The sequence below is a fragment of the Sparus aurata genome, chromosome 1 (assembly GCF_900880675.1).
Source record: "Sparus aurata chromosome 1, fSpaAur1.1, whole genome shotgun sequence".
NCBI lineage: Eukaryota > Metazoa > Chordata > Actinopteri > Spariformes > Sparidae > Sparus > Sparus aurata.
The window spans coordinates 17131663-17156065 of NC_044187.1; the positions used below are offsets into that span (position 1 = coordinate 17131663).

General features: G+C 38.2%; 3 protein-coding genes across 8 annotated transcripts; 2 read left to right on the forward strand and 1 right to left on the reverse strand.

Moving 5' to 3' along the window:
• Window positions 1-845: 845 nt before the first annotated feature.
• On the reverse strand, window positions 846-9113 carry synpo2b (synaptopodin 2b). The gene is made up of 3 exons (XM_030431289.1): window positions 8426-9113; window positions 5560-7610; window positions 846-2481 (listed from the first exon to the last, which is right to left on the reverse strand). Exons 1-3 carry the CDS (start codon window positions 9111-9113, stop codon window positions 1954-1956), a joined length of 3267 nt encoding a protein of 1088 aa, XP_030287149.1. The 3' UTR covers window positions 846-1953.
• Window positions 9114-13468: 4355 nt separating this feature from the next.
• LOC115585763 (solute carrier family 22 member 7-like) lies at window positions 13469-18167 on the forward strand. Its single transcript, XM_030424397.1, has 10 exons — window positions 13469-13889; window positions 14165-14268; window positions 14567-14721; window positions 14839-15007; window positions 15097-15220; window positions 15336-15445; window positions 16123-16337; window positions 16434-16542; window positions 16657-16863; window positions 17149-18167. Exons 1-10 carry the CDS (start codon window positions 13509-13511, stop codon window positions 17180-17182), a joined length of 1608 nt encoding a protein of 535 aa, XP_030280257.1. The 5' UTR covers window positions 13469-13508; the 3' UTR covers window positions 17183-18167.
• A 657-nt stretch (window positions 18168-18824) lies between these two features.
• LOC115585720 (solute carrier family 22 member 7-like) lies at window positions 18825-24178 on the forward strand. Of its 6 annotated transcripts, XR_003984756.1 has the most exons (11): window positions 18825-19347; window positions 19463-19566; window positions 20165-20319; window positions 20531-20699; window positions 20815-20938; window positions 21027-21136; window positions 21560-21774; window positions 22087-22874; window positions 23202-23310; window positions 23516-23722; window positions 23804-24178. XR_003984756.1 is itself a non-coding variant. In XM_030424338.1 (10 exons), exons 1-10 carry the CDS (start codon window positions 18967-18969, stop codon window positions 23844-23846), a joined length of 1617 nt encoding a protein of 538 aa, XP_030280198.1. In that variant the 3' UTR covers window positions 23847-24178. The 6 variants fall into 6 exon arrangements, 3 of the variants coding, with proteins under 3 accessions (XP_030280190.1, XP_030280198.1, XP_030280206.1); XR_003984755.1 differs by having other exon boundaries at window positions 22087-23310; XM_030424338.1 differs by lacking the exon at window positions 22087-22874 and having other exon boundaries at window positions 18967-19347.
• Window positions 24179-24403: the final 225 nt, after the last annotated feature.

Sequence of the window (24403 nt, forward strand, 5' to 3'; positions counted from 1 at the left end):
AATGGCTGGTGACTTTTCTGGGCCCATTTTAATAGGGCTTGTTTGATACACCAGTTAAACTTCAAAAGAGCGCATTATTGATTTGAATGATTAGGAAAGTCCCTTGGAGCCAATTCCAAGCAGTAACAGGCCCCAAGATCAACAGTACAAACATTTGTTTGGAACTGTAAAGTGCATGGGACAGTTGTGTCACTGCCATGATCAGGAAGAAGCCACTGCTGAGAGTTTATGGTCAAGATGGTCAAGGGCCAACCAAATAACAGCACAAAGCAAGTCTGCGATGAATAAGAAGCTGGTTGAAGACAGGTGTCAGCGTCCACAGTCAAGTATCTTTTCAGTGACATGGGCTGAGAGGCTGCTGTGCAAAAAGAATTCCATGCACTGGCAAATTTGGGGCTTTTTTGCTTCCATAACATGTCTTATTTCAGACTGGTGGTAACTAAACTTCCAAAATTCAAGCTTAAATGTTTTTTTCTGATTTATGTTCTTGACAGTTATGCAAATGCAAAAGTACATTTGATCAGATACTACCTCATTTGCATGTTTAAAAATAACATTTCAGAAAATTTGTAATACAAAAAATATTGTCTTAATGCAAGAAATCAACTGGAGAAGTTTTGTGGTGATATCGGTTTAAATGTTTATCCTGTCCATTTGTAGTGTTACACTACTGCTTTTATATTACTTCATGTTTAAACAGTAATATACATTGTATTTCAATACAATCAAAGATTGAATCTAGACCAATGTTTTTTCTGCAATAAAACACTTCTTTTTTTAATTTTAGCATAATGTCAACGGACTTCAAGCTTTGACATAAAGCCTCCCCAAAAAAAACACTGTAAGATTTTCAGGTATTTTTAATTTTTCAATTTGTGTGTGAAAGGTGCGAAAAATAACATTTTACTCAAGAAACTGATCAACCACAGGTTAAAATGTCCAAACATTTAGCCAGATAGGATAGAAAAATGACAACATCAATGGCAGAAACACCACACAGTGTATGATGAAATGTGGGACACTGCAGCTTCCTTATTGCAGATAGATATAGTATTTATGTAATTATTAAAAATAGATAAATAACATTGTTCACTCTTTGAATATACTTGTCATCACTACTGCAGTAGTAAGAGAAAGAAAAAAAATACGTATATATTTTGTAATGTTTATAATGGTTATCATTGTATTAAACATTCAGATGTAAAAGAATATGCATAACCCAAACCTGAAAAAGTGATCACAAAGCCACAGTGAGTTACAGATACAGCAGCAGTTAATGACTGAAAAGCCACACATAAGATTTCTTGAAATGCCTTATTTCTCACCAAATATTTATAACCAACAATGTCAAAATTAACAGCATCTTCAGTGAGCAATACCACTCAACTCAAAAAAGGCAATCTGCCAAACATTTCTTTCATCTACTTGTACTTCAGCTCTCATAACACATTGCTTAAACTTTTCTTGACTGTAGTGGTCCACGTCTGTCCTAAATCTGTCTATCTCTCTCAAAAAAAAGAAAATCACAAAATTAATCTGAAATGATTGCTTACAAAAACACCCATCAATGCTTCGCTGGGTAATATCTCATATTCAGCAACACGGCACAATAGTAACAGTAAGTTGTTGTGTCCTTCAAAACAAGTGACCACTCGCACTGTGAAGAGTGACTTTTTTCATGCAAGACCAATCACTGCCATTAATATAACATATTATCTAAAATAAAATGATCTAAAATAAGATATACCATTTCTGGATAAGTCTGAAGCAAAACAAGCCAACAACAACAACCTAATTTTTCATCGCAGTAGATTGAACATATTCCCTCTCTTTTGGGCAAGTTTACTTTATCTTTCATCCTAAGTATACTTAGCATGATCTTCTTTACCATATATCATTATGTTGGTAATAAATGTATATTACTCTTAAACTGATGTAGTGGTCTTAACTTCTCTAGATTGCACTATGCAAGGGAGAGTACTTTGTTGTACTCATGCCTTTTCCCATGTATCCAATACTTGCCCTGCTGGCAGGCCTTAAAGGCTGGGCAGGTCTGAAGGGAGGCCCGTAGAAGGCTGGTTTCTCAGGTAAAAATGTCCTGCTCATGGACGGTGCCTGAAAAGCTTGGGCTGCATTGTAATGACCCATACCGACAGCTGCAGGATCAAGAGACACCCTGCGCTTCCATTCATCAGGAGGCTCTGGCAAAGACCTGCGGTGTCCTGCAGCTTTGACATTAGAGGCAACCGATGATGGGACAGACTGAAACATAAAGGCCTCATCAATGGAACCAATGGGGCTTCTGGATGCTGCCTCCCACGGTGATGGTGGCTTGTAGACTTTTTCTTGAAAGGATGTTTGCCTCTGTGTAGGTAAAAATGATGACTGGATTCCAGGTGTGCTCAAAGGGGACAGAAGTCCATGCGAAGACACTGAATTCAATCGCTTGGGCAGGCTCAGGGAGCGGCTTCTGCCAAATCCCTGAAAGAAAAGCACATCTTAGCTGACTGGTGTTAAAGCTTTGCAGACTTTGCTGCCACCCTCTGGCTTCATGGAAGCTTGGATAGTTATTAATGTTATGTTTTATTTTAAATTAAATGATGAGTTTTAGAGAACAAAGGGGTGCAAACAAACAACTGATAATTCTCCTATAATAAAATGTACAATTTATTGGAAAGATTGCCTGCACACTGACTGAAAAAGTAGAAAATCTTAAGATGCAAAAGAATACATTTACTTCACTTAAAAAGTGACACTGTTAGAAAATGTGACAAAAATAAAAGGTTTGGAGAAAGGACCATTGTGAGCACCTCTCAGATAGACAGCCTCTTACCTTTCTTCTCCTGAAGTGTTAACAATAGTTTTTTGATAAAAAGATATTTTTTCACTTTTTGCACATGATATAAATTGAATATTTTACATCTTAAGAACATCTACATTTGGCGGTTTTGTTGTTCAATGAAATGGGACTGCTGATTTTTGCTACACACAACTAATTTTTTTTAAACCCTGGTTTCAACAGCAGAAACCCTCTCACAATTCATTGTGAAAAATATCTTCCAAAATGTCTGATTTCCAGACCAGAGTTTTGAGTGATAGAGATATACGGGGTCTTGTGTAAATGTCTTGAAGCAGCATTTGAGATCTCATGAAATATTGAAAATAAGTGAAGTTTTAAGTACTTACCTCCAGTTGGTTCAATAAACTTAAAATAAGTACAGTGGCAATGTTACTGCATTAAAAGATTGTAATACATAGCTTGGAACTATATCTACGCCAGCTTGTCTCTGCTTCATCTACTTTTGGGAAATCCACCCTAAAATAGACAATTTATAAAGGCCCTTTACACCCACAAAGGTGTGTTCACTTTTCATGGCTGATTAGACCTCTTCTCACACTGAAGGCAGGAAGGGCAAAGTTGGAAGTTATTTGACATCTCAGAACTCGCTGTTCCAGTAATAAGTCTGGTAAAGGTTTCATTTTTCTCACAGTGACATGACCTCCAATCAGCCAAAAGACAAGGAATCACATGTAAGGGTTTGAAAATGTTTGAATAATCAATACTTGACAAATTGCTGTCGGTCTGCGAGTGTGGGTTGTTTTTAATTAATTAATATAAATATGTATCACTTACAGTAATGTTGTGCCAGCTAGAGGTATAGCTGTGTGACATCGCGGCATGCAAGTACCTTATGGGTACTATGAACTATTGAATATACTCAAAGCTTGTCTTTAGGTGAAAGTGAGAAAAAAAAACCCAACTTCTATGAACACAGGTATACCTTTTACTGTGATAGTAGATACAGGCACGCTGTAAAAAAGATTAGAATAGTGGAATGGAAATTCTGCTTAATGGTTGATATCCCTAGGATATGAGCACTGTCCTAAAGCAGTGTCTTTTAAGTGCCAAGATCATAGTTCCAAACTTTTCAGAGCTAAAGGTTGACTAAAGGAAATGCTATGAAAACAAACACACAGTCCAGTCAAGTTTAAACAGTCATATTCATCAGTGACAGACTTAACCTTCAGCAGTTTATCATTTTGGATTAATTTGAGCAATCAATGATTGAAAATGGCCAATAAGTGGATCTTTGAAAACTGATGTTGCTGAAGGTGAGTCAATTCTGTGAAAATGTGAGGCAGTGAGAGAGATGAAGGAGGAAATATGGGTGACTCAGAAAAAGTATTAAGACAGTAATTCAGTACAAAAAAAACAGAAGCTCACGACGCACACAAGAAGTACACAAGTAGAAGGAAAGAGAAGTTTAATAGCATGATTGTGCTGAGTACAAGAAGTGCAATCAAGAGTGATATGTTGGAAAGACAGAGACAAAGAGACAAACAAAACAAGTGTTTCCTATTTTCATTTTCAGAAGCTTCTGGTAATGTGAATCAATAGCGGAATAGTCAAATCTATGTGATAAGTTGCTAGTGTTAGTGTTATATCAAGGATGAGGTTACAGAATGTCTGATGACTTTGCTGACAATTAAATAACTGGCCATGACTGACAATTGAATATCCACATAAAAAAAGACATTTAAAGTCATCAGGATTAAAGATCACAATTTGCTTGCTTTTAGCTGTTGTGATACCATCAAAGTTTGGAATGAGACTGAAGGAATTTCAAATTGAATGCATCCAAACAAAAGAAATGCATAGACAGTTTCTCCCCAGACACACTAAATGACAAAAATATAGTAGTTGTTGTTATCCCAGTTATTAATTTAAATTTAATAAATAACTCTGTAATAAATATTATTGTATGAAGTTTTTGGGGTAAATGGATGTAACGCATGTAATCTTTTTTCTTACAAAAAAACTAAAGAAAAAAAAACAACAAAATTGAGACCTTAGTTGAAGGCTCTTTGCACACATTATTGCACATGTAATAGCACTTCCTGAGAATCACTCAACAATATTTAGTCTCACATTTCCTTTTTCAAGCACACATGCACCTACAAAGTTAGAGGAAGATGATACGATGTGCTAAGTTATTTATTTTAGTTTGTATCCCATTGTTTTACAATTTTAAGCTAGCTTTGCCTTCTCATGCGTTCCTTACCATGCCAGATCAAAATATCCTTGTAGCAAACTGTTAATTATTTTGGTAGTGGCCTACATTTAGACAGTGCAAAAGTCTATACATTTCCACCTGTTGAGTAAGACATTTTAGATGCTATCAAGTTGCAGATGTGATTGTGCTCTACCATCTCCATGTTGACTACACCAAAGTATGACCATATACAGTATTAGAACTAATGAAACATAGCAACAGGCTTCCACTGTGTGCCTGTCACCATTGGCTTCTTAGCAGAAAATCTTGGCCTTGGTGCCATTTGACGTGCGCCTCTAGCAATAAGAGATGCAGGAGAATAAGCTGAAGCTATGCTGTCACCAACAGATGACTGCTGGGAGGATGTGCTTGCGGGTCGGGGGCTGGGTGCTTGCTTGTGATGAGCTGCAGTTGTGACAGTGTGCTTTTCATCCAAGTGCTCGCCCATAGCAAGAGGCTCAGCTGAGCTTGTGTCTCGGTGGGCAGAACATTTTTGGGAACTTACCGAAACAGAAGACTTAGCAGGGACTTCTGCTTTGCTTTGAGCTGCAAGCTCAGGGGCAGTATAAGTAGAATGAGAAGGGGCAGATTTCTGTTTACGGCTTTTGGCAGCCTCAAACTTTGATGCTGGAGTTGGTTTGGGGCTGGGGCTTTTGGCTTCAGGGGCTGAGTCATACTTGAACAGTGACGAGTCCAACTGATAAGGCTGGTGTTTCATTATATCTAGGGCGTTAAGGTGCTTTGGGGGAGCTTTAGGTTTTTCTTTGGTCTTAGGCTTGATTTTGGGGCTTGTGGAAGGGGGTTGCTTGGCTGCTGATGGAGGGTAGAAAGGAGCAAGAAGGGGATTGTATGATAAAGGAGGTGGAGCACGAATATTAGAAGAATACCTCCAACTGTTAGGGAGAGATGAGGTTGGGGAGGGAGATCTCGTTTTGTTAGCTTGCACTGTTTCAGCATCAACAACAAACTTCTCCATTCGGGATTGTCTTTTGGCAAACAACTCTGCACCTTTTCCTGCCATTGTTGGACCTTGACCAGCTCGATTGAGACCTCTGTCTGAGACTCGACCTTTAGGAGAAGCCTGTGGTGCTTTGGATGCATGGATGTATGGCTTCCCTGCTTGTGGGGGGCAAGAGGTGACTGACTGAGGAGCACTGTCTGGCTTACTTCTTGAGGGTGAAGGTGGATTATGCGGGCTGTAAGTAGGGCTGCGGGTGTGCATACTCACAGGGGACCGCTGTGGCTGTTGACTCCAGCTATTTGTGGTTGGCTGAAGATGAAGCTGAGAGGAGGAGTTGACAGGAGCCCAGGCATTGGCAGGTGTTTGAAGTGTTGCCTGAGTTTGATCTGGTGCCCAATGGTTGGCCATCTGTTGACGTTGAGCCCAATCTTGCTGCTGTACGTAATGCTGACTATGAGGCCCTGCAGAACTGTGAGAAGGTTGTGAAACCGGACTTCTTGGGGGAATATAGGGTTCACCAGATGGGCTCCTCCTCATCCAGGGTGGACAGTTAGGGTCAATGGTAGGTTTTGGGGCAACTGGAGGGGGATTCTTGAGTTTTATTGTTCTCGGTTGCATGAAGTTACACGCTTCAGCACCAAGACTAAAACAGTCTTCCTCTGACTCAATATAGGACCTCCTATCCCCTTTGTTTTGAAGGTGAGCATCTTGTGCCATCATAGATGGCTGCTTATTAGCGACTTTCCGCTTTGACTCTGGTAGGATGCCGGTCTTGATTGCTGGCACGGATATTCGCTCATCTCTTGAGGCTATGATGTCACCAGTTGGGGACCAAACCTGTGGGTTAGTATTAATTGGCACAGGTACTCTGAATCTTGGTTCATGGGTCTTTGTCACTGGAGCGACACCACCAGGCATGACAGGAGCAGTTGTGCCATCTTGCAATCTTAAGAAAGGCCTTGCAGTTCTGTTTGGCACCAAGGGTCTTGACACATTGGATAGCTGGTTCATCAGTTCAAAATTTTCTTGGTATTCTACATGCTGTTTGACATTTACATCCATGTAGTTAGCCTGGTCAGTATGCACATACATTTCCTTAGTGTCATATATATTTGGTGCTTCTTTAGATTCAGGTTCTGTTAAATTCTCCACAGGATTTCCTTTATTCCTCAGCTCTTCATGCTCCGACACAATTTCATCCATCCGTTTGCGGCGTTGGGCAAACATCAAAACACCCTTCCCTTTAGTTTCTGGTAATGCTTCCATCTCTCGAACACTTCCCCAGTTCAGACTCAAATTATGCTGCTGATGATGAACAGAACACTCTTCTTCTAATTCAGAATCACTAAAGTTATACCCAGCTGATCCAACCTCTTCAGTTTCTTCCTCTATTTGGTCTTCACTGTCAAGCTTGTTATCACCAGTTCCGTAACTCACAAGTGTATACTTCTTGACCCTCTGGCGGCGTTTTTTAAACAGCAAGGCTCCTTTATTTTGAGGGTTTGGTGCATTTGTCAAAAGCCGAGCAATTCGCTTACATTTAGATTTGGTCTCCTTGACCTGTCTTTCTGATTGGCTCTCGTTGTGACAGAGCCCTGAGACAACAGAAGAGAGTGAGAGAGGGGTAGAGAGAAAGAGAGAAGGGAGGGAGGGAGAAAGATGAAAACATTCAAATCTGTACTTAAGCAACCATTGTTTTATTTTGATATTTTGTCAGCCAGTGGAAATGTAAGAAACAGCTTTTAAGTAATATATAAGTCAATTAACTGTGAGACAAATTACATTTGCTTAACATTTAGCAGTTTTCTTTGAAAGCAATCTAAACACAAGACAAATAAATGTTGGAGCTGCCCCTGCTGAAGCAAGCACACTAATAAAAGCATCATATTTACTTACAGCTAACTTTGGGGGGCGGTCTATGAGGCAAGAAAAGTGATCAGCTCACTTTCCATTGCAAGTCTTACGATTGGAAAAGGGATCGGGTAACAGGCCAGGGTAACACATGCTGGTGTCCGTCAAGTTTGTTTCTGCCAGCCTCATCATATGGTCATATTTTATTCTTATCCTGCTCTGACTATTAAAGCCATGGGAATTCTCCCTCTAAGTCCACCTCAAATAGAACCTGCATTACAGCATGAAAATAACTAGCACCCATAGTGCTTTGCACAAGTTATTTTTCGATTAAATAAAGTGTCCTGCTTCAAGTAACACCTATAATGCTTACAGACAGAGTAAATGTAAGGTTATTATCAAAAGTTAAAGTGTGCCTTTGAAGCAAACATACATTTCTATCTCATCTATTAATAAATCACATATTTTCAATTTATAAAAAGCAAACATTTACTATATTCTGTACAGTTTGAACTGCTAGTTTCATATGTCTATAAGTATAACAAGGGAGGGTACTTACGTGTGTGCTCTGCTCTGAGCCTGTCCGGTCTGCACAGATCTGTGTCAGACTCCGAGTTCCACTTCTCTGCCTGCTCAGCACCCTCGTTTGAAATTCCAAAGAAGACAGAAGCAGGAGGTGCTTCACTGCTCCCTCCTTCCTCTGAGGATTCGACCCTCCTGTTCCCAGTGCCCAGGCCATGTCTATTACTGGCTCCCAGGGGTTGTTCTGTGGTCAGGGTCAAGGCCAGGGTCATATCAGCAGCGTGGCCAAGAGAGGAGGAGGATGACTGGGAATGCGGCCTTGATATCTGGCCAGCTTTAGACTCTGCATCAGAGTGCAGTGGGTGTTGGGACAGTGATGTTCTTTGGGTTTGAATTTGAGGAGTTTCTGAGATGGACTCAATTGATTCATTAAGGTAGATGTCATCGTCTTCTTGGTATGCAACATCCTCTTCACTTCCACTGAACTCAGGCAGGGACTGTTGCTCACCTGCAGATTCCCAGTCTCGTGATTGAAGGTGTTCTGTGGACCCGGATTTGGGGATATGAGCAGGTTGATGGTCCAAAGGGTATTCTGCGTCACTGGCATCATCTTCATAGAAGGACTCTGCCAAAGACTCAGAGACACAAAGTTCCTGGGAACCATCTGAACCTGACCAATGGACCAAGTTATCATTGTTGTCTGGGTCTTCAGCTTCTGGTTCCATCTCTTATGTTGTTTCACAATGTCTTGGGTATCAGCAATAATACCTTTATTGAAACAAAGAGAAACAGAGTCAGGCCAGGGAGCCCTGGAATGTAACTGTAAACCCTTGTTATAAAGATTTACAGAAGTAAGCACTTCAGTGCTTTTACAAAATACCCAAATTATAACAATTGTCACTGTAAATCCCTTTGAATTTGAGTGCTTACTGTTGATCAAGACATTTCTGCATTAGTACATTTGGTAATCTTTCTAACTATCATGTAATTGTCTAAGTTATTCCTATCCCCAATAGGAAGCAGAGCTTTGCTTTGGCAGTTGCATCAGGGCTGCCATCGCTCTAAATGGAATGGTATGTAATATCAAGGGGGAAACAGCATGCACATCCAAGAGCATAAGCAAAACAATTGGATGGCTGTTTTCCGAACTCCTGTTTATATAGCAAGCTTTCTTTCCCCCTTCTGCTCTCATCTATCACAGCAACAAATATCAGCACTGCAAAGGCCGTCAGCATTTCCATTTAAGAACTAAATCTGCGAGACTACTTATTTTATACATAGTAGAAGTTAGTAGTTAGGACTTTACTCAAAGCCAGTGTTTGTTTTTTCACTGGAATTAAATTATATCAACATATCCGGTTCTCTCAAATTATTCGTTGTGTCAGAGTCACTGATAGAATATTATTTATCCAATGCAAAATGGCTGTCTGCTTTTTCCCTGATCTGATCAATTATTTAAGCCAGAACTGACAAATTCAGCAGTGTTCCTGCTTATATCTTTTTAAGGCTAGTATATAGATATCAAATGAAATGAAATTATGCATTTATAACCTGATATGAAACTTGTCAGCAGTCAGCAGCAGTAAGCAGTTTTCTTTTGTCTCGCAAACAGCAGGGAGTTCAAAACATGTAGATTGTAATGCAAACCAAAGACCTTGATTCTCAAACACTACATTACCAAATAAACACCACAAGGTGGTGCCCTAATACAATACACCAAACATGAGCACCCTCACATAAATTCACCTCCTGATTGTTCACCAGATTATAACATGAGACATGAAATATGCTGTTAAATCTTGACAATGTGTATTTTTGCACTCTATTATTTATCTGTTCATAGTACTTATATCATACTCCTTAATTTCAGTTGTCTGCAATAAACAGATTTTATGTGTAAGTCATGAAGATCAGAGGCTATAATGCTGCAAGTAACTTTTGCTGATCAAAGATTTTTGCAGTACTGTGAAAACACCATTTTCTTGCCTTGAACAGATTCCTACCACAGTTCTTAACACTCAACACTGGAAGATAAAGGTGTATTCTTGCTGAAATCATGCAGTCCAGAAATTAATAGTTAATTCATATTAATAGACCCTTGTAAACACACACAGCTACATGGTTCAGTAAGCTGATTTGTTGAGGAAATAAGCAACCCAAAAACTTCAAAATGGCTCAGGACCATGCCCACTATCAGTATCTCAACTACAGGATCATTTAACTAAAGGCATTCTGGGAAAACACATTTGCCTTAATTTAGGAAGATAAATGCATTCAGTCATCAGCAAAAGTCTAAAACAAGGCAAGCTGCTCTTCCATCAGGTATACAAACTGAGCTGGCAGGTTCATATTTGGGTGTCATATATTAGATACACTGATATTATCCACTTGAACTGAAACAGTAGGATATTGTCGCTGTTGCTCAATAACATATTGGCTGGACGGCTGTTGGATGAATAGTTTTTGCCAAAACCACTTCTGATGCATTTCTACTATACACCTATACAAAGGCCCTATGACACATGCAGATGCAGGCTTACTAAAAGGGGACTCTGGACTCTTGGAAACTTGTCCCATGCCCACACTTCTCTTCACACTTGGTTCCACTTCATTTTGACACTCAACCATCATTAATCCGTACTTTGGTGCTTTGGGAGTTTCTATTTCCTATTATGGCAGTAACTTCAGCATGTTGACTGATTACCATGGAAACAGGCAGTCAGCATCCTTGACGGACGAGTGAACTCTTGGTCTGGGGGATGACCCCCGCAAGGACTGGGCTCTAGTGGATAAGATGTTTCCATGTTATTACATAATTAGTCTTTTTTTTTCGTCAACCACCTTTGAAAAGCATTCACAGGAGCCATAGAACAGAGCAAAAATCAATGGAATATATCCTAAAAAGATGTTACAATCAATATTTATACAAAACCAGATTTTTTAAAATTTACATTTATCTGTGTAGCCTACTGCAGGATAGTTGCTCGTACAGAAGATAAACATAAAATCTCAATACAAAGAATAAAGCAATCAAAGCTATTACCAACAAAATGAAACTATGATATCAAAATTTAACCCAGTCTTTTATTCCAATACATAGAGAAAACCATCAAATCCAATAGCATGAAGTCATTAAGAAAATCTCACTAACTTAAATTTCTAACATTAGGGTTAATAAAATAAAGAAACATGACTTCCCTGCAAAATAAATTTTACAAGAAAAATGCTGCTCCTGAAGGAAATAAGGAAAAAGTTACACTACTCACAGTATTCATCCTTGAATCAAGTGTAAAAGATAGAATGTTTGTCCAGAAAATGCCTCATTGATATCCAGCATCGTCAACTACATATCCAGCTGGGTTCGGTGCACGACCATGGCAAAGATAATCTGAGCACTTGTTTTGGGTTGCGAATGTTCAGGGTACCTACCAACTTGCTCATAGGATGGCCTTGCTCATTCATGTATGCTACTGTATTTAAAGAGAGACCAGAAAGGGTATTCCTGCCCCCAGCCCCCGTCAGACACAGCTCAGTTAGCATCGTGCAGCTGCAGCGGTTTGACATGATGAACCTGTCCTTAGAGAACTTTATTTTTAGAGTGATTTGAAATTCTTGTTCTCTATGGGGGTTGTATACCTTTGATCATAATTTAATGTCTTCACAACACAAACACAAAGAAATGTATACACTACCTTACACAAAGTCAATACAAATATATTTTTCAACCACATTTGCATCAAGAGATAGTTTGCTAATTGCAGTCAAATTGGACTATGAAACAGGGTTAATCAAATTCAAGGTAAAATTACACAAAGCTAATGTACTGTAAATAGATGAGGTAAGACTGCTGTTCTCTTTGACAGGATGCCCGTACATGGAACTAAATCTGACTTTAGAAAAACCCTGGTCTGCCGAGATAATATGAGAATGGTAAGACCACTCTACAGTACAGACAATGATATTCACATTCAGTCATTATTTCCAGTAGATACAATTAGATTCATTGTTTATTTTACTAAAATGTGTCATTCATCTTCAGTCTTTGGGGCCGTCTTAATGTAGTGCTGAGCATGTAAACAGAATTTAACCTAAAGTTCTCACAGCCCATCCAAATATGAAGCGATATCTGTATATGAATGTATTAACCTCCCAGGCTCTATGATAGGGACAGTGTTGCAAGGTCGCTGCAGCACATGCAACTAAGACCACTATATTATCCTGCACTCTTAGCATATTGCAAGCTGGCTGCTACTTGACAAAGAGTGCCAGTATAACATGCAGCTATCCAGAGTAGCAGCCAATCCAAGCACGATCTGTGCTTATCATGATATTTAGTATCTGTGCAATATTGAGCTTAATCAATATTCTCTCCCTCTTTGGAGTCTCCCCCTCTGGAAATATTGTAAATGAACATGAAATGATGCTTTTGTTGGATCATAAATAAGAATGTATGTGTAGGTGTCTCGATTAATCAGGTTTGCTATGAATTAAACTCGAAAATAGGACACAATACTGGTGATAATTCCAGAAATGAAGTGTTATAGATAAAAGTGAAGTATTTGAAAACAAACATCAACTACTTGTCAGCAGCTTTTTGCGTGGTTGCTTTCTGGCAAAAGTAGTGTTTTATTTTTGGGTCTTGAAGGGCTTTATGTAAAAGAATGAAAAAAATCTAATAAAAAAAATACATTCAGAACACCCTAACAATCACTCTGACAATTGAGTCATGGAAATATAGAAATAGAGACATCCCAGGGGGAGTGAATAGATGAAGTTGTATTACCGGTAAGTACTTTTTCATATAAAAAATCTTGATATTAGTTGGAAGTACTGTCCTGGAGAACGCATTTATAAAAAGCTTGAGGATGTCATGTGATCTGCTAGTTCAGTACATTATAAGGACAAATGTTACTGGGAACACTACAGAACATTGCAGCTGAACATTTCATATATTGTAATTCACAGTTCACCGTTAATTGCAGTAACTAGGTCCAGTGAAATGCAAATCTGTTCTTTTGGTGAATAATAATTAACAATGGCATGAGTAACTGTGTATGTTGTCCAACTCCACTTCACTGTTGCAACATTTAGCTTCCTGTCTACTCTGGGAGCAGAGCAAAATGAAATTCAGCAGCATACTTTCAGAAATCAATGGGTTTGGAAAATTCCAAATCCAGCTAGTTTTGATTCAGCTGTTCTCTCGAATTACTCTGCCATGCCACTTCCTACTGAATAACTTCATGGCAGCCGTTCCCTCTCACCACTGTAACACCACTGCGCTGGATGAAGGTGGCGACTTCAGGAATTTAACTCTGGAACAGAGGCTGGCTGTTGGTATTCCGACAGAGCTAGATGGCACTCCGAGCTCCTGTCTAATGTTTTCTAAGCCGCAATATCAGCATCTTTCAGGCTTGAACAGTAGTGAGGATACATTTACTGTTCAGTGTCAGGATGGATGGGTGTATGACAACAGAACATTTAAATCTACCCTGGCAACAGAGGTAAGTGTCTTCGATAAGAGCATTATTTCATGTTTTGTGGCATGTATGTTGTATTTAAATGTTGTGTTCTTCAAAGACACTAAAGACAAAAGACCTATTTCTTGATATCATATTACATGTTTGTTAACATCCTCTGTAGTTGAAATGTTTAAATAAAATGGAAAAAGAAAATGTGATTCTGACCAAGCCATATTTCAACATCAAGGACTGACATTTTTACTTACTTTAATGCCTTTTAGTTACTTTAATGCTTTCCATGTTGTTTTTCTTTGCAGTGGGATCTCGTTTGCAGCAGAAAAGGGATGAATAAGGCAACAGCCACCTTTTTCTTTATTGGTGTTATGTTAGGTGCCCCTTTGTTTGGATACCTCAGTGACAGGTAAGATTGTTAATGACAAAACTACAATGTCACTCCAATCTGTATCAAATGTGAGATCAGATTAAATATCAAAACATAAGTAAAATGTGTAAAAAACAATAGTATTGTGTTAATCAACTGTTTATGCCTGATGAAAAATGATAATAATCCAAAAATTATAAATTATAACAATTGTTTAAATAACCTTAAATTATGACCAATTATAAGACCATATGTTTGCGAATTGAATGCATTTGTAAGATGTATCTCAATAGTTTTGGACACAGTCACTGATTTGATCTTTTCTTCTCATGACTAGGTTTGGCCGACGGCCGCTGCTCTTGGTGTCCTATTTGTCATCCATGACCTTTGCAGTCCTAAGTGCATTCTCTACATCATATATAATGTTTGTCATCATGAGATTTTTTACAGGGATGTCACTCGCGGGAATAAGTATCATCTCTATTGTTTTAAGTATGCTAACTAAATGCTGCTAAGAACTTAATGCTAAAACAATGCTCATCTCTGAGATGAGAAAAATAGAGTATGTTTAGTCTTTGATCACATTTGTTCTTACAAACATTTCCCCAGATGTTGAATGGTTCAGTGTTGAACACAGGACCTTTGCTGGTGTAATTATAAGCCTGGATTGGACAGTTGGAAACTGGCTTCTGGCAGGAATTGCATATTGTATTAATGAATGGAGGATGCTCATTCTGGCCGTGACCTCACCCCTCATACTGTCTGTCATTGCTTGGAGGTATCTAAGTTTCACATTTAAACACTGCAGCATTTAAGCTTCTTTTAGAAGTCAATGAAACATTGAACTCACTGTGTTTTTTGCCTTAGGTGGCTTCCAGAGTCTGCAAGGTGGCTCTTGGCAAATGGGAAAGCAGAGGCTGCTCATCATTACATCATGAAATGTGCCGAGATGAACAACAGTGCCAGGTGTATGGCCACAGTCACACCAAAGGTGCATTTAATTTAGTTTTGACACTTTGGGTAACCTGAAATCTCACAGTGATATAAGGACAGAAACTACTATAATGTTAAGAAGTGTGATGATTGTCTTTTCTGCTTTCTCACAGGTCTTACTGGACTCTGCACAAGCTGAAACTAAAGACAAGAAGTACTCATTTGTAGATCTTTTCAGGACCCCAAATATTCGGAAACGTTCTGTTTGCTTAGGAATAGTATGGTAAGTGTCAATTTCATGCCTTGGGTTAGAGGGATACTTCAGGATTTTAATAAATGTGCTCATTTGCTGTCTCTCTGAGAGTTAGATATGATCAATGTCAATGTCACAGTTGTGAATTAAACTTTCATCTCGCAGTGTCATGGCCAGGACTTAGCATCTGAGGAGGAGCTTCTTCCCTCAGGCCATTCAGACAATAAACTCTCATAAAACAACATAACACACACTCAGCACACACCATATATCACATATACACACCCTCATACTTTGCACACGGTCTTCTTTTTTCTGGAAATACTTATGTCATTGTCTCTTATTTATATCTAATTCTTGTTTATAGTATGTATATATATATATATGTGTGTGTTTTCTATTTAAATTTAAGTCTGTTATTTTATTCTCTATTTCAGTTTATTTTCTTATTTAAACTTAATTTTCTGGTTGCACTATTTTTTTTGCATAGTCAACAGAGTGGTTGAAATTTAATTTCACTGCTGCTGTACTTGTATAATTGCATGTGATAAATATACCTTTGAATCTCTTTCAACTGGTTACGAAACAGTGTCAATTTAATACAAATGCTGCCATATGACCTACATTAGCAAACTAGACCACCAGTGAGTACATTTGCTGTTTCTGTATAGTTATAGTTATTCTTATTGAAACCTTCCATTTTGTAGGTTTGGAGTTGCATTTACGTATTATGGGATAAGTCTGAACATCACAGGGTTTGGGTTAAACCCATACCTCACTCAATTAGTATTTGCGTCCATCGAAATGCCAATGAAGATCGGTGTGTATTACTTCCTGGAGAAAGTCGGTAGAAGGCCTGGTGAGATGGTAGCCCTGCTGTCAACTGGTCTCTGTATTTTCATCAACATTTTTGTTGCAAAAGGTTTGTTTCTTTTATTAAATCTAATAATTGAATTTGAGACCTTTTAGTCAACATTTCTGAAAATTCTTGATCAAATATCTAAAAATGTTTCCTCAGATAGGTGGGTTATTCGTACTGTTGTGGCAGTCCTTGGAAAAGCCTTGTCAGAAGCATCTTTCACAATCGCATTCCTCTACACAACTGAACTCTTTCCCACAGTCATACGGTTAGTCAACAAAGATCTTATGTTGCAAGATTGACCACAATGATCTTCTATTTGGTTGTGACTCCATTTACCAATTTACAGTTTTACATTAACCTCAGCCGTTTGATTTTTCAGACAGAATGCTGTAGGCTACACTTCGTTTTTGTCACGGCTGGGCGTGTCCATATCTCCGCTCATCATGCTGTTGGAGGATGTGTGGCATCTCCTCCCTGCAGCTATTTATTGCGCAGTGGCAGTCGGATCTGGTTTATTGACCTCACTCCTGCCTGAAACATCAAACACCAGACTGGCTGAGTTCATCGAGGATGTTGAGAAACCAAGGTAGGGAGGAAATGTGTGAGAGAAAGATTAAAGAGAACTCAATATTAAAGCTAAAGTAAACTGTTAGTAACCTTTGCTGCTAAAGAATAATCTACTGAACCTTCAAAACCAAGTTAACTTATTTCTGTACATTATACAGTTTGTATTACATCTTCCTGAATCATTTACATGCTTAAATCATTTCCTCCGTGACAAAAATAAAAGTTTTTTTTTTTTTTTGTTCTTAACTAATTTAGTAATCCATGGATGATAAAATGACTAAACTAAACTCTGCCTATATTGCAGGGGGCAGGCAACAAGAAGAAAGGAGATTCAATAAAAATCACACTGATCTACAGTATATTTGTTACACAATTTATTAAAACATTTTGATTTCAACATTCAAACACTGCGGAAATTAGTCAGTATTTTACAGATTCAAAGGTGTACTGTTGAAATCTGGTACAACACAAGAGAAGTGTGAATGTAGATGTACCTGTGTTAAAGTTAAATTAAATGAGAATACGACTTGATTTGATTGGAATTAGACATTTTATAATCACATGCATGTTTAAGTCGTAGGTCATGCTTTCATGGTACAGGCTATACTGTATATGGGACCTTGCAGTTATACACTGGTGGTCCGTGAAGGATAAGCATTTATCGATAATGGATTGATAGAGGGGTTGATGTAATTTGCCTGATTATGTTCTTATGAATACAATAATTAAAGACAAACACATGACTGAAATTGTATGTTCTTATGACAGTTTCCCTAATACTTCACAATCAGATCAGACTGTGTAGCATTTATGGGGTTAGGGTTATGTTGCAATACTACAGAACAGGCAAACCAAACACTGGCTCTACAGAGAGCCTGTCACATACAAACTGGATCTTTACCCACACTATGATATATTCGTATGTATAGTAATGACAGGAGGGTAAACAATGATATGGAAAGGGTGGACAGTCCATAGATGCTGAATCTGTTTGTGTAGCCTGCCTGACTCGTTAATCCTTTATCTGAGGTTTGTGAAAGTCAGAATCTATGGCCCCAATGATGGCTCTGAAATATCAATAGCCTAACTGTGCTGTGTATTGATAAATCCATTATGCTGTCCAATGTGCTGAAGTAGCATCAGATTTGCAATTGTTCCTTTTTCTATTAGTCCTGCCCTTCTGTCAGTTTCATGTTTAACACATTATTTTTATACAGTATTTTTGAGCAATTTTTCAATACTCTAATCACAAGAATGAAAAATGTTAACCATTTTGTCGAAACCCTACAGATTTCTTGCAGAATAAATCGCTGCACACCATGTTATCTCTTGTCAAAACTGATTATTTAACCCCAGAACGACACACACGTCTGTCACAGGAATATCTCTTATAGAGCACCAATTTAAACACTGATTTGATAAAATTAAAACACTTCCATCATCAAATAGGGCTAAACTCACTCCTGCTTGCCAGAGTCACACTGTAAACTTATAGTTGATACTGCAACATTGTTTAAACCGTCGAGTTAAAACCAAAGTTGCTTTGATTCCATTAGAAATATTGGCTCACTTTCCTCCTGCTCCTTGTCTTGTATTAAGTCTTCATCTTTGTTGCTGGTCTCCATCATCTGAAAGGTGATAAGTGTTAGTGAGACCAATTGGTCATAAGGGTGTGGTATTTTGAAGGCCAGGTTTTTGGTTTCCAGGTGAACAAAGTGTCTTTAATTATGATGTGTGTTTAGAGGTATATATCCAAAGTATATTTAGAAATCCTATTTGAATCGGAACAATGTGGTAGAGAATTTTGTTTTTGATACGTGAGATTTGATTTTTCAGACGGTGTGCATGTTCCCATTTTTGTCTGTATGCAAAGAAGAAAAACTGAGTTTGGTTACACATTAAGGTAATGTCCCTGTTATAAATTAACAAAACATTTCTTGTGAGACTATACATGCGGCCATTCTCTGAGCAGACCATTGACCAACAGCATTTGACAGAGTACAAAAGTGGCTCCTTCTCAAACTAACATTTTGCACTTTTGTGCTTTGTGATATATATTTTTTGAAATATTTATGTTTCTCTTTGCTTCACTCCAAATTGGAAGTGTTGCATTATTTTCAAGATGAAGTTTGATAATGTCCTGGCTGATCTGAATGGCTTTGGGAGATTCCAATTAAGGACGATCCTGCTGATGTTAACTGCTCGTATGACTTTGCCTTTGAACATGATGCTGAATAATTTGATAGCGGCTGTTCCCTCTCACCGCTGCGACATCACCTCTCTGAATTATGGAGACGCTTTTAGGAATTTATCACTTGAAGAGAGACTTATTGTCAGTATTCCAGTTCAAGAGGATGGGACTCTTAGCTCCTGTCAGATGTTTGCAGAGCCTCAGTATCATCTGCTGATGAACTCCTCCAACATGACTGACCTACCCACAGTGCCGTGTCAGAACGGATGGGTGTACGATAACACCTCCTTCAAGTCTACTCTGGCCACAGAGGTGAGTTTAATTTCTCTCAATTTGCAATGAATTTAGTGATATCAATCCCAAGTTAACCACTTTATGCTTTACTTTTCTGTATTTTTCCTTTTTTGTGTGTGTGTTTACCTCATAGTGGGATCTTGTTTGTGATAAGAGAAGACTGAACAAAGCCACGGCCACTATTTTCTTCATTGGGGTCATGCTTGGAGCAGTCGTATTTGGTTATCTTAGTGACAGGTATTCACGCCTTTAACTTTCAGACTCTCAAATCAGACACATTTCCACCTTGGGTTGTTTAATTACATTAATTTATTCTATTTTTTATACAAAAGAGAAAAACTTATACACTGAAAGTGTTTTTTTCGTATTGTATAGTTACTGTTGTTATAGTTTTAGTTTGCATCAGTGATATCCTTAAAAATTCACTTAATATGCGGACAGTGTGCTTATGAATAGAGGAGCTTAATTTGTCCAGTGTGCTCAAAATGTAGATGTACCAAAGAAAGAAGCAAATTTAGTTCTTCTTATGTGGAAAGTCCAAAGTTAAAACTCAGCAACTGACTGACTGAAAGTTAATGTACAGTAAAGTATAACTGATTGCGGAATTTGAACATATTTCTAAACTTTACCACAACCCTAAAATGAACCCTGACACACACATTTAATGACTTCTGTATAAACTACTTTGTTTTACACAGTGTAGACACTATATAAATAGGAATGTATTGTCATATATCATGTTAGAGTGTTAATCACCTTCCTCTGAACAAGATATTTTGTCAAACTGTTTGTATAAGACCTTTTCCATCGATTCATCTGTAATTTTGTCTCACAGGTTTGGCAGGAAAAGAGCACTTCTCGTGTCCTATATGACAACTACTGTCTTTGGATTTGCAAGTGCCTTTTCATCTAGTTTCGCCATGTTTGCTGCAATGAGGTTCTTTGCTGGTTTTGGACTTTCTGGAATAAGTATAATCACCATAGTCCTTTGTAAGTGTCATAGAATGCGTCTTGAGTAGAATTGTCAGAAAACAAGAAAGACAGGCAAACAAACACATCCATGTTGTATTTTAACTTTTATATTTATATTGAATTGATAATAAGAACATATACAACTTTTTGAATAAGTGTTAATTTATCTACAATAAGTAACATCAGGTATGTTTAAATAGATTTAATTAATTATTGTTGCTTTTTATAGGTATTGAATGGGTGGACATTAAGCATCGCACTGCAGTGGGATGTTTGATAAGCTTGGACTGGAGTATTTTTTCTGCTGTTCTACCTGTTGTGGCCTACTTTGTGAATGACTGGAGGTACCTGGTGGCCACAGTAACCTCTCCACTGTGTCTGGCCATTATATGTTGGTGGTAAGCAAAAATAGATTTCTTATCTTAATTACAGAGTGAATCTGCCCTAGATTTATGTATGAAGTTGTTTAACGAGGCAGAGGTCTGACTCGAAATTTTCTATGAAAAATCACAGGTGGCTCCCTGAGTCTGCCAGATGGCTGATAAGTAACGGAAAGGTGGAGAGTGCTCATTTTTACCTGACGAAGTGTGCAAAAGTCAACAGCAGAGAGCAGTTCATGGCTGACCTAAAGCCTGAGGTACAAAACTTTACACAGTCTGATCATTTCTACACAGATATTGATAGAAACTTCCATTGTGACAAAGCGTTTACGTTTTACTCTCCAGATTCTGTCCAAAGTAATAATTGTAGAAAATGAAAACAGAAAATACTCCTATTTGGACCTCATGAGGACTCCCAGAATGAGGAGACTGGCTCTACTCACTGGCATTGTGTGGTAAATACATTTGTTTGTTTTTGCTTTTAAACAGCTGAGATTTTCACCTTTTAAACATTGAAATAATGTATAATCTGAATGATCCACTGTCCATGCATCACTTGTTCGACCTAAGAACAGCACATTTTAAGAAAGGGATGACCGCTTGAACACAGCTCCTCTGTGCTGCAGTTACCATGTTACCATAAAGTCAGACAGTATGATTTTACACTTCCAGATGTCCTGACAGAGAAGAATCTTAGCACTACGTTATCATGCAGTATTACCTGACCCACTTACCTGCACTGACCTTGCACAATGATTTTGATCAAATGTTCAACTTTTAATGAGTGAAGTAATCTGTTACAAATACCTGCCAGGTAATCAGAAACAATAATTTTTTAAGGGGCAGTTGTGTAACTTCTCCCCTCTTTTTGTTTATAGGTTTGCAGTTGCCTCTACGTATTATGGAATCAGCTTGAATATTGACGGCTTTGGGGTAAACATTTATCTCACACAGTTCATCTATGGCACAATTGAAATACCAGCAAAAGCCTTCATCTATTTCAGCGTGAAAAAAATTGGCCGAAGGTTAAGTCAAACTGGATCACTTGTTCTGACAGGACTTTGTCTCTTCTGCAACATGTTTATCCCTCAAGGTAAATGAGTTCAAGTGTATATATCTTTAACCGTGTTTCCACTGCAGGATCTTTCTCAAGGGACAAGGAACTTTCATTTCCACCACAGGGACCACAGTCTAAATTACATGTATTTTACCCCTGAACCTTTTTGATTGGTCAAGTACTTGAAACATTTATTTCAGTCACCATTTTATAAAATCTGCAGCAGCATGCCGTAACAGAAGAAAGAATACGACAGATGGACTGGCAAAAAGGTCCAGGCGTTGATTGAGTTTAGTAGTGAACAAGTAAAAACAGACATCAGGTGAATCATTTGCCTAAACTTTGCAGGTCTTAAGGCCACATTGGAAACAAGACAACAATGGGCTCTGGGAACCTTTGGTGAAAAAGTAGTTCCTGTGACTGAAAGTTGATTTGGAATTGCCAAAAGTTTCTCTGCAGCTGCACGTACGAGATGTGAATGAGAGAAATTTCCTGGCCCGGGGAAGTCGGTCAGGTTCGGGGCAGCTGAGAGAAAGTCAGGTTAGTTAAGAAAATTTACCGAAAGGAGAGGAGCAGCTTGAAATATTTACTTATATTAATGTCCCCCCTGCTATGACTATCCTTTTTGTTAGATCTATCAGGCAAAACCTTCATTCACCTAATCTTCAATGTTTAACATATTATTTATTCATTATTTATTTTTATTTAAGGTGAGAGAAGGGGGATGTTTGAGAGGTTTGAATCCTTACAATATGAATAGAAAGGAGTAGAAAAACTTTAACAAAATTCACTAGAATTAAATGGTTAGTTATACCATGCTGATACAATTCACACAATTCTGCTGGTTACAACTGTATTGTCAAATATTTTGTGAAAGGTAGATAAAAAACTAGATTAATTAAAGATGTTGTGCAAACAGTGCAAATTACAGCAAAATATTTAATAGCACTGCAGACACGGTGTTGACCAATCCAAACACAATTTGCAAGACCATCTATACAAAGTCAGTGTGTATGAAGCTTGATTATAAGATATAATCTTCTCGCATTTTCACATTTTTTTCCCCTAGTGGATGTTTGGCATCAATGTTTGAGATGAGATTTGCCTCAGTGAATCATCTGAAGCTAAGGTCCTGAGTATGTACTAATCAAAGTTACTGTTACCAAAGATATGCAGCACTTCCTCTTTCAACTGCTAGCTATGAGAAATTTTTGCTTCATAACTCAGGGAACTGTAACTTGATAATAGCACCACCTGCTGGTTCTCATGTCTCATTTCTGTTGACTGCGGTATGTGCATCTGCAGTTCAGAAAGTTTGGCTTACATAACAGTTACATGTGCAGGCTGCAGGATCAGTTTTATATATGGAAGAAAGAAAATGATACAAAACAGAGTGATTTCATTATAAGCTTGGATGCCTAAGAGGTCGAGGTTAATGTCCTTTCACAACCTTTTCTTTTCAGATAAGGGGTCAATTCGGACAGCTGTGGGAGCTTTGGGAAAAATGTTTGCCGAGGCAGCTTTTACAGCTGTATTTCTGTACACAACAGAGCTTTACCCCACAGTAATGAGGTCAGTAAGCTATCAAATATTGGTCTTAGATTATCTACATTCAAAAACAGGATCTAAACAGAGGACTTTTCAAAGAGCCAAGTGTACTGAAACACCTGGATTACTAAACACCCTGATCAGGTCTTTATACATGAAGGAGATGGAGTCGAATTCTGAAATGTATGTTTCTGATTGTAACCGTAATGTTCTGTTTCTGGTTACGCAGACAAAACGGCCTGGGTTACTGCTCCTTTATGGCCCGTATAGGCGTGGCTGTGTCTCCCTTGATCATTCTTCTTGAAGAAGTATGGGGTCATTTACCAAGTACTATTTTCACCCTGATTGCTTTTGCTGGAGGGCTGTCAGCTTCTCGTCTTACTGAAACCCGAAACATCCGTCTGCCAGAGACTATTGAGGATGTGGAACAGACAAGGTACCGAGCCTTGTTTCTGATTGCATCCAAATATTTAAATAAGAGATATGTTATAAAATAAAGATGTTTTTTGCGTTTCAGAAGAAGATCAATCTCCATGCTGGAGGATAAATCTCAACTCTGAATTTTGTGTAATTGCAATTAGAAGACTCGTGAATTGAGTTGCAGGGAATATAAGAAGAAAAAAATAAACAATGTGGTCTGCAAAGAGAACATACCTGTATAATTCTTTTCAACTGTTAATGTCTTTCCTGTCCAAAATACATCGTAAATGCTTAAATGCCCTTTGCTCAAAATGCAGAAATTACCTTGCAAGAATAGTCAAGATTTGAATCACTGACCTTGCAGTCCTGTATACATGAGCTTTATGCTCATATATTGTCCACTGTGCAGGACAGCTATGTGTATGTCAGTATGCGTGTATAAAGCTGAATAAACATCATGATGTGTGAGTGATGTGGCCTTTCATGGTTTTATTGTTATAGGACAAGAAATAGTGACAGAAAGTGGAGAGAAGGAGAGAGTTTGTGTTTGAAATGGAGTAAAGAGCTCAGGATGGATTAAAACCCTGGGCCACTGTGTTGAGGACACAACCTCTGTACATGGGGGACATGCCCTAGTAATTGAGCTACCAGGGCACTTCCAGAGTGTGGAATAATTAATCAATGACATATTAAGGAA